We start from the raw sequence: 9,750 nt of genomic DNA, 5'->3' as shown, positions 1-9,750 counted from the left end.
GGGGGGGGTAGGTGGGAAACGCCAGGCGGCAACAGAGCTACTGTCATAACTTAGGAGGCCCCAACAGCTTACACTGAGCTAGAACAAAACCACCAGATAGGGAACTAGCAGCTCCAGGTGTGGGAGATACAAATTTTGAGACCTAGGGCCCGCCCAAGTTGCGCTGGCTTCTTTCCTGGAAAAAGCAGCAGCTGCTAGGGGTGGAAAGCCCAGCGCTCCAGGACCGCTCGTACCTTGCTTAACTCGGGGCTCCCTGGTGCTGGCGGCAGCGGCAGGGGGCGGCCTGGCCACGGGCTTCTTGTTTGGGGCCTCCCCAGCAGCTCCGGCCTCGGAGGATTTGGCTCTGGAAGCAGACACTGCGGCCCGGACCGCCGCGGCTCCCGGAGCCTTGTGTTTCTTGTTCTTGCCGCCCATGCTGCAACTGTGCAAAGAGTGCCACGGTCCAGATCCCGGAACCGCCGCAGCACCGCCTCCAAGTGCTCTTTACATTCCCCGGGTCCCACGCCGCCAACCTGCGTCCTCCATCCGGGCTTCTGGGGCCTGGGCGACCGCTGCCTTGCAATTGGTCCGACTCGCCACGGTTCCGCCTCCTCGCCGCCCCGTAGGTGCCTGCGGCGTGCCGGGCCTCCTCTCCACGCTCCCTCTTTAAGTCAGGGAAGTGGCCCCCGGGTAGTGGTCGGAAAGGAAAAGTCAGAAGATAAGAAGAAGTCAGGGAAGAATTCTGGAGGATGGTTGTATGACGGATTACTTTTTGTCTCCTAAGGGCGACAGCTGAGGCTTCTCTTGGCGTCACTGCCGGTGCGCTCGCAGAGCATCGTGGGTAGGAGGGAGTTTTGGTCTCCCAGCTCCGAAAGATGGCGGACGCTTTCGGGGATGAACTCTTTAGCGTGTTCGAGGAAGACTCGACCACCGCGCCCGGATCTAAAAAAGACAAGGAGAAAGAAAAGGGGAAATGGAAGGGGCCGCCGGGGTCTGCGGAAAAGGGCGGGTAAGGAAGGTGTCAGGAGTTTTTTTCCCCTCTCTCTCAATGCTGCAAGGGGAGAAAATACAACGTTCTTTTGTAGAGCATGAGTAACTGGAGTGTACATCGAGTGGCGTCGGGAAGTGAAGGGGTTTGGGGAAAATGTTGGAGGAGGAGGAAGACTGTTGGTTTGGTGAATCGAGATTTTGGCGTTCCCCGGTGTCCGCCGGCAGCGTGAGCTCCAGCCACTGCAATTCTTTAACGCCTAGCGTGTTGACTACCGCGGTGTGCGCTCTGGGGTTGGGAGGGGGAGGTAAGGTATTTCTTAGGTTCTGTACCCCACAGTACCTGGCACAGTCTAATAAATGAAACTAATGACCTGTTCAGTATAGGGTTAAGAAGCTTAGAAAACGTGACTTGGATTGACTTGGTACGGACTACAGGACAAGGTAGAGAAATTTAATCTCCAGGCTTTCTTTTTTTGCCCATAAAAACGTGAGAGTGCCTACTACTGGGGTTGTGAGGATCAAGGGAGATAATATATGTAAAGCACCTGAGGGTGCTTAGCACGTAATATATTGTCAACAGCTGGTTATCCTTGAGTTTACCAAGAAAATTTTTAAAACTTACCGGTTCCTAAACTTGAGTATAGACTGATGCATAAAACTGCCTTAAAGTGTACGGAATTGTTCATAGTAGCGCCAGAAAAAGTTAATCATGAATTAAAATAAGATGATTCTAAGTAAAGTAAGATGATTCATTGTTTATCAACAAAATTTAATGTTCACTGGGGGAGATACCAGGAGAATGAATTAAATTAGACATGATTTTGCTCTCAAGGAATTTTTAGTCCTGATAAAGAGAGGGAACAGGTACATATTTTACAGGTTAGTAGGTGATTGAGATAAAATAAGTTGTGTATACAGTTAATTGCTATACAGGTTCAGTAAAGAAATATCTATTTGTGTCATTCAGGGAGCCTTACATGCAAGAGGAAATGATTTGTTACTCATGGGCAGATTTTTTTTTTTTTCAGAGTCCAAATTGGGCTAGAGGGAGTGTTAGCTTTGGGAAAACAAGAGATAAAACTGAGAGTACGAATTGGTTTTAGATTGTGAAGGATCTTGAATATCAAGCACATGAACTTTAATTTCATTTTTAAACCGTGGTGAATAAGTTTTTGTGGTTTTTTTTGTCCTAATTTGGTGACTGGGTAAGTAGAGTGGTAGTTTAGGAAAATTAACATGGTGGTGATTGTTAAGAGTATATTGAAAGAGGAAAGACAATAAAAGTAAGACAGTAAATTAAGGAAGTATTTTTATTTCTCAGGAAATCAAAAGAATCTCAAGTCAGAAGGTGGCAGAAGGAAGAAATAGGAAAGGCACAAAATGTGAAGAAAAAAAAGTGACAGGCCTTAACAATGGAATACTAACAATGGAATAGGCCATATGTCTTTTGGACGGATAGCTGAGATGAAAAACCAGGTCCTTTGTCCTCTATAGTCTCTAAAACCTGAATTTTCTTTCTTATGCTGTTATGTAACGAGCTCTTATATCCTTAAGTATTTACTGTAAATTGTCCTTACATCTAAAGCTTAACTGTCCAGTATAATACCCACTATGCGCCTGTAGGTGTGACACACACTGTAGCTAGTCAGAATTGAGATGTGCTCTGAATGTACAATACACACCAGATCTTGAAAAATTAATGTAAAAAGATGCAGACTACCCCATTAATTTGTATCTTGATATATACTGAATTGATAGTATTTTTTATATATTGGATTAAATGAAATATATTAAAACATTTATTTTTAATGCTTTTAATATGGTTAGAAATTTAGAATTACATGTGAAGTTTGCATTGTATATGTATTTATTGGACTGCGCTGATAATAGTTAATGAGATTCAGGTTCAGTTTAGATAGGAATAATTCATAGTGCAGCTGTGTACTTCAATTGCATTACATCATGAGACATATGTAGTTTTTAAGATTGATGAGTGTTAAAATAGACCAACCTTATCCCTCTTCAGCAACTTCTCTCATAATGGCTTTAGCATGATTGTTGCCTCGCTCCATTATTTCCATGGTGGTTGGCAAAATGGTGATTTTTTTTTTCTATTTTTGTCCTTTTTGCATTTATTTGTCAAATCCATCTATAAAAAAAGAACATTCTCCTATCAGCTGTTTACCCTGAAATACAGTTCATAGAAGAAAGGTAGGAAAATGCTTGATTCTTGTTCAGTTTGAAGAGAAATGAGTTGTGCCCTAAGGAACTTCTAATGGTGACCAACATGGGTGTGTGATTATGTGTTTAGTTTCTTGATGAATGGATTTTTATGATTTGGTGTGTTGCACTCCTTTGCATTCTTTTTTTCTTTTTAAAAAAGTTTTATTGGGGTATATTTAAAGTATCCTAAATCATCACCACAGTCAAGATGACATTTCCAAGACTACCAAAATTCTGCATGCCTGTTTGTAGTGCATCCCTCTCTCCAGCCCTGCTTCCTGGTCTTTCTGACACTAAGAACAGCTTGCATTTTCTAGAATTCAATTTAAATGGAATACTACAGTGTATATTCCTTTTTTGCGTGGTTTCTCATACTCATTGCTTTGGAGCTTCACTCAGTTGACGTGTGTATCTCCAGTTCCTCTTTGTTGCTTTGTAGTGTTCAGTTTTATGGATATACCATATATGTTGATACCTTCATCTTTTGACAGACACTTGAGTCATTTGCGTTAACTATTTTTGATACTCCTACCAATGAGAACTCTTTAAATTGGCTCTTGTGTTCTTTGACCAGCTTAGTCAGGCTTTGAGAGCTTCTGTGCTTTTTGGCAAAAGATTTTCTAGACTCATAGTATACATATTCAGTCCAAACCCGAAATCTGCTCTCTCCAAAGGGTCTTCAGTTCCTTATAGTGGGAAATGTTATTTGGTGCTTAGAGTGCTCATTGCTTTAGGATTTCATTGCTTTTAGGCCTTTAGAGTGGAAGGAACTGGGGAATCACTGTTTTTAGAAAAAAAGTTCATACTGACATTTACAGCATAATTAATATTACAGGGTTTTTATTTGGCTTTGATAATTGTATCCTTTTTTTTTCTCAAAATCTTCATCCCTAATGATAATTACATAATTAAACTTTATATATTATAATAGTTAAAAAAATAATATATAGTAGTATTACCATTCAGAATAGAATTTATCCTTAGAAAAAATATCACACTGACAATGAAAATACTCTTCAGTAGTTCCTTTTCTAAATATTTATGCTACCAATTTGATATCTATTCTGTTCATTTGTTTCAATTTATTTTCTACTTCTAAGGATTGGTAAGAATTTATTTTTTAAGAAATTATGTAAAACATTATTTTACAGTTCCAAAATAGAAAGTATAAAACAGTACATTCTTTTATCTTTGTGTCTTCTGCCCTGTTTCTGACCTCCCCTTGAGTTTTTGGTTTCTTTATTTCTTTCTAAAAAATACACATGTGCACATGCATGTCTGTGTCTGTTTTCTCCACTCATTGTTATACAAAATATGCCATTTAAAAACTGTTCTTCATCATTTTTCATTTAACATGATGAAATAGACATAACTCCATGTTAGTATGTAGAACTCTTTTTTGTTTTTTATACCTGCATGGTTGTAATTCCTTATGTGGATGTAATGTAGTTTATTCCATCAGTATTCTTTTAATAGACATATTGGGTTATTTTCAGTTTTTTACTATTAAAAATAGTCTTGTACATGTTTGTCCTTTTTTTGATTTTTAAAATTATTTTGCCATTTTTTCTTTGGGATAGATTTCTAGAAATGGAATTATGAAGTTAAAGGGTACCTGTATGTAATTTTGCTAGGTGTTGCCAAATTCTTCACAGGAGATGTACCATTTTGTGTTTTCAACAGTGTGGCAGGCAGAATGGTGCCTCTCTCCTCTCTGCCACATTGAGGTCCATATCTCAATCCTAAGAATGATTATTAGAATTAGAAAATTAACACTGATACAGTGCTGTTATCTAATCTACGGATTTACTCATATTTTGCCAATTACTTTAATATCCTATATAAGAAAAGATTCTGTATAGGATTCCATGATGTCATGTCTAGAAATAACATTTTCATGCAGTTTCAGTAAATCAAAAACTTACTCTTCCGGGCGCTTGACTGGCTCACTCTCTAGAGTGTGCAACTCTTAATCACAGGGTTGTAAGTTCAAACCCCCCACTGGGTGTAGAGATAGTTTTAAAAAATAAAATCTTGAAAAAAAATAAAAAAGAGTAAGCTTGTTATCTCTGACACTTTATTTCCATCCTTCTGTTTAACTCAGGTGTTTCAAGTGTGCAAGTTCCACATGTGACATACATACCCAAGCTATAAGAGAAATAAATAATTGAGGATCTGAAAGTCTGACATAGTTATGAATCATATAGCTCTTCTGAAGGAAAGCGTTCTATAAATTTAGGTTTTAAGTTGCTCAAAGTTATGCAAACTAAATTTTTCGGTTTTATGGTTGTCACCAGCTGCTGCTAAGTTTTAGTTGTCTGGTTTTGACATTTGATACTTTGACATTATTGATAATAATTCAAGGATAGATTATCAAGGATAGAATAGTAGAATGTTAGAACTAGAGGGATCTTAGGTATCATCCAAATGCCTTACTTTACTGAGGTTCAAGGATACTGATGGCTTGTTCAAAAGAGATTCACTTTAGTCAGCCACAAATATGTGACAAGGGTGAATCCCTTTCTGACTATGGGAGCAATAAGATTTACAAATTTCAGGTTTTGCTAAGCATCAAAGAAGGAACTTTGTTATGGAAAGATTGTTCAAGCATACATCATTACTATTTGTTACTCTTTAAAACAAAACACCTTTCTCTTGAAGTAAAACAGAAAAAGAGAAATGTATAAGTCCATAAGCTGAATTTTCATAAGATGAACATACCAATGTAACCCTCATTTGGGACAAAAAATAGAATATTTCAGACATCCGTCTTTTCCCCCCAGAAAAAGTGACTATCCTGATAACGTATTATTTTTTTCTGTTTGTGAAGATAATGTAAATGGAATCATTCAGAATATATACCTTTGTGTCTGACTTTGGCTTAGCGTTGTTCATGAAATTCATGATGGTAGCTATCGCAAGTTGAATGCAGAAACAGATGCAGACTCCAGATACGTTCTCTTAAGCCAGACATTAAAGAGATTTGCAAAACTGTAAAACAATGCTGCTCTTCTCATTTTGAAAATACTTACTTTTTATCAGGTGTTATTTATGTTAACATTACGGTTTTGTTATTGCTATTTTAAGAGGAAATATTTTTAAAATTCTCAATTTTAATATCTGTTGTGGTAAATAGCAGTCGGTATAACTACATAAACAAAATTCTTTGAAATCCTCCATCATTTTTAAGACTTGTAAAGAATTCAGAGTTCAGAAATTTGAGAGTCATTGATTCAGTGTAGTCTAATTTTTATTTTCCCTGTCAGTAATTATTTTGAGCTTATTTTCATATGCCTACTGGCCATTTGGATATTCCTCTGGTAAAATGCCTGTTCAGGTCTTTTTTTTTTTTTTTCCCATTTACTTATTTTTTTAAATTTGTAATCTCCACCCTCTATATTTTATTTAGATATGTGGCATTTGTCAGTTGTATGTAGTTCAAATGTCTTCTACTCTTTGTCTTGCCCCTTTACTCTCTTAATGATAACTTTTGATTAACGGAAATTCTTAGTTTTAATGCATTCCAATTTATCAGACTTCATTTTTGGTTAATAATTTTATGTCCTATTTAGTAAAACATGAAAATACTTTTATCTTCTAAGGCTTTGTTGTTTTCCCTTTCATAATTAGATCTAAAATCCACATGTAATTGTTTAATGTAACAAGCATGTAGGTCAGATTGAATTCCTCTCTGGGTATCTAGTCCACCAAGTACTGTTTATTGTCACTACTTTTGACCAATGAATTCAACCACAAAGAAAAAATTTTCTCTTTAAATAGTAATATGGGACAAGCGAAAGCATTAAATTTTTATTGAAGGTGCTCATGTAGATAAATGTTTAATGTTGTTTTATAATTTTTAAAAGTTTGATGTTAATAATTATGTTAATGTGAGCTGTGGAATATTTTTAAAGCAAAACTTACAAGAAAATACGAAATGTCAAGAGTACTGTTCAATTTTATTAGTTAGGGTATTCTGGGCTTTAGCTAGTTTTGATTTGTTGTATTTACTTCCATGATTTTCTGTAAACTGTAAATGGCATCTATTATATAATAGAGTAATAATTTATAGAATCACCCTTAAAGTAAGAACTGATACTGAAGAATTAATTCTAAATCATTTACTTTTCAGGAAACGTTTTGATGGTAAATTGCAGTCAGAGTCAACTAATATTGGAAAAGCCAAGAGAGATGCAGATTTTGAGGGCACAGATGAACCCATTTTTGGAAAGAAGCCTAGGGTGGAAGAATCAGTAACTGAAGATTTAAGGTAGTATTTCCATTGTCATAAATGTTAGTAACTCTTAAGTTGGATGGTTGCATAAAGTCTGGAAAATTACTTATATGTTGCTACTTTACAAAAGGATTTGTTGAATTAAATGAAGAAAAATATTTTTTAGTTATATTCATACAAAAATATAGAACATCTGTTTAACTTTGGAAAATGGAAGACAATATAGAAAAGATTTCTTCTTTAATGTTTTAGAATCCACTTTGAGTAAGAATCCTGAAGCCTGATTTTTTTTTTTTTAAGAAAAAAACCCCCACATTTCCTTCTTTTATTAGTGTCCCAAGAAGAGGATCACTGAGAGTTGAATAAATGAAAAGAATAAAACTGACGCAATGGAAAGTATAAGTGAGAAAGAATATTAAGAGGAATTAGATTTTTACTGTTACATGTTGCAGTAGAGTGGCTATGAATCTCAAGACTGCTATTAGTGAGGGAGGCCCGTGGATATCTATGACTGAAATAGCTGATATTTCTCATCTCATCATAGAAGTTGCTACCAGTTACTTGGGTTGACCTGTTTGTTATTGAGGTGATGAAGCTTCACAGCTTTGCTTCTCTCTTCTTGTATGCCATATTTTGGCTTGGTACTACCATGAAAAANNNNCTCTTTCTGTGAATTTTTTAAACCAGTTAGCTGTTTTAGCTAGGAGAAATAGCTACTATAAATGGTGGTAGATGTGTCACTGAAATATTTCAGATGCACCGTTTTCCAAAGCTAGTGGAATAAGTTACAATATAATAATTGGCAGTTTAAAATCGTTGCTTATTGTAGTAACCCTTAGGTTTTGTCCGAAGTATGATTTTTCTTCAGTTTATCCACAGTCCTGTCCTTTCAGAGTGTAAACAGAAGCTAGATAAGAATTTAGGATTTTGAAGAGAATAGGGAACACTTCTATAAATTATAGCAATGTCTGTATTAAGCTAGTTTATTTTGTACTCTCTATCATGTAATGGTTTTTATAACCAGCTTCATGCTTTGAAGTAGTGACAGTGCTTTGGAGGGGTGCTTTTTTTTTTTTCCTTTTTTTAAATAGTTTTTGAAACTACGCTGATAAAATTCTTTGAATAATCCACTTGGCATCTGTACTCTATTTGTTAATATAGATGTTAACTGGTCATTTTGAATTCTCAGCATAGATTTGAGTAATTGGAAAAATTTTTTGAATATTCTTAATAGCAAATTTTTTCCATTTTAGTACTATAATTTGGCAGTGTCATTTTCCTTAATAGTGCAGATCGAAGGCTTATTATCTAATTATAGAAAAATAATTTATTTTAATGTAACTTTAATAATTTTTTTTTTAAGTCTGGCAGACTTGATGCCCAGAGTCAAGGTACAGTCCGTTGAAACTATTGAAGGGTGTACACATGAGGTAAGCACAAAGAGTATATCGGAAGTTGGTGTTATAAATGGGAGCTTATTTTGGACTGTCTAGTATGATCATTACCAAGCAGTTTAGTCTTAGGGGCTTTGGAAACTAGTAGTTCCTGTGGGGTATATAGTCCAGTGGAAGGAGCTGGGGTTTTGTATTCTAAACTGAACTCAGAACCTGACACAGCATTTTATCTAAGTCTTAGATGAATTTCTTAACCTTTTTTGACATTTAATTTTTAAATTCGGAATAATGGGATTTACCTCATGGGGTAGTTGTGAAGATTATAGAAGAAAATTAGCGTAAGGGACCTAGCACAGAGTAGGTGTTGAGTATACGTTCATTCCTATACTCCTCAAGTCAACTGACAGGTCATGTGCTTTTACATGTCTTGCTCTGGTTACTGATATGTTGCAATTTCACTGTTCGCCACAAGGTAGTAGTCTCTGATAGCTTTAGTAATCCTTTAGAAGTAAGACTTTATAAAACATTAAGGTCATAAGGGAACCGTAACACTGTTTCTTTATACTAAGCCTTCTGTCTTTACAATATACCTTACAAGTTATTATTGCAGGTAACTGATAAGTCTTATTAAAAGTCTTTATTGAGTAAGCAGAGTAATTCCAAATTGAGAAAAATGGCTTTCGATAGACATTTAGAACCTTGTTTTTAAAATACCTGTTCTGCACTTGTTCTCATAATTTCCTTTATGTTCCTTTAGAATAGCACTCAGCTTGGCAGTTGTAATACCCACTTATTCATTCAGTACTTATACTAGACCCTTTTCAATGCTCTGGTCTTAAAAAGATGGCGGGGGTACAAAATTTGCTCTTAAGAAGTCAAAAGTTCTTTCTTTCCTTCACAATTCTCTGCAATCCCTCCTTCTGTCACTTC

The 9,750-nt window shown here is 36.1% G+C and overlaps 2 protein-coding genes across 2 annotated transcripts in view; one reads left to right on the top strand and one right to left on the bottom strand.

Annotated features, from left to right (window-relative positions):
- Positions 1-572, bottom strand: part of DHX29 (DExH-box helicase 29) — a 42,667-nt gene extending 42,095 nt beyond the window's left edge. Inside the window, exon 1 of the mRNA XM_008691679.2 lies at positions 234-572. Coding sequence (XP_008689901.2) covers positions 234-414 — 181 coding nt within the window. The 5' untranslated portion in view covers positions 415-572. The remainder of the gene's footprint in view (positions 1-233) is intronic.
- Positions 573-712: 140 nt separating this feature from the next.
- Positions 713-9,750, top strand: part of MTREX (Mtr4 exosome RNA helicase) — a 92,927-nt gene continuing 83,889 nt past the window's right edge. The window contains exons 1-3 of the mRNA XM_040622255.1: positions 713-988; positions 7,325-7,462; positions 8,790-8,856. Coding sequence (XP_040478189.1) covers positions 855-988; positions 7,325-7,462; positions 8,790-8,856 — 339 coding nt within the window. The 5' untranslated portion in view covers positions 713-854. The remainder of the gene's footprint in view (positions 989-7,324; positions 7,463-8,789; positions 8,857-9,750) is intronic.

The sequence above is a fragment of the Ursus maritimus genome, unplaced genomic scaffold, assembly GCF_017311325.1.
Source record: "Ursus maritimus isolate PB19 unplaced genomic scaffold, ASM1731132v1 scaffold_5, whole genome shotgun sequence".
Lineage (NCBI taxonomy): Eukaryota > Metazoa > Chordata > Mammalia > Carnivora > Ursidae > Ursus > Ursus maritimus.
Note: the sequence above shows the minus strand (reverse complement) of the source record. Positions and strands in the feature narration are given on the sequence as shown.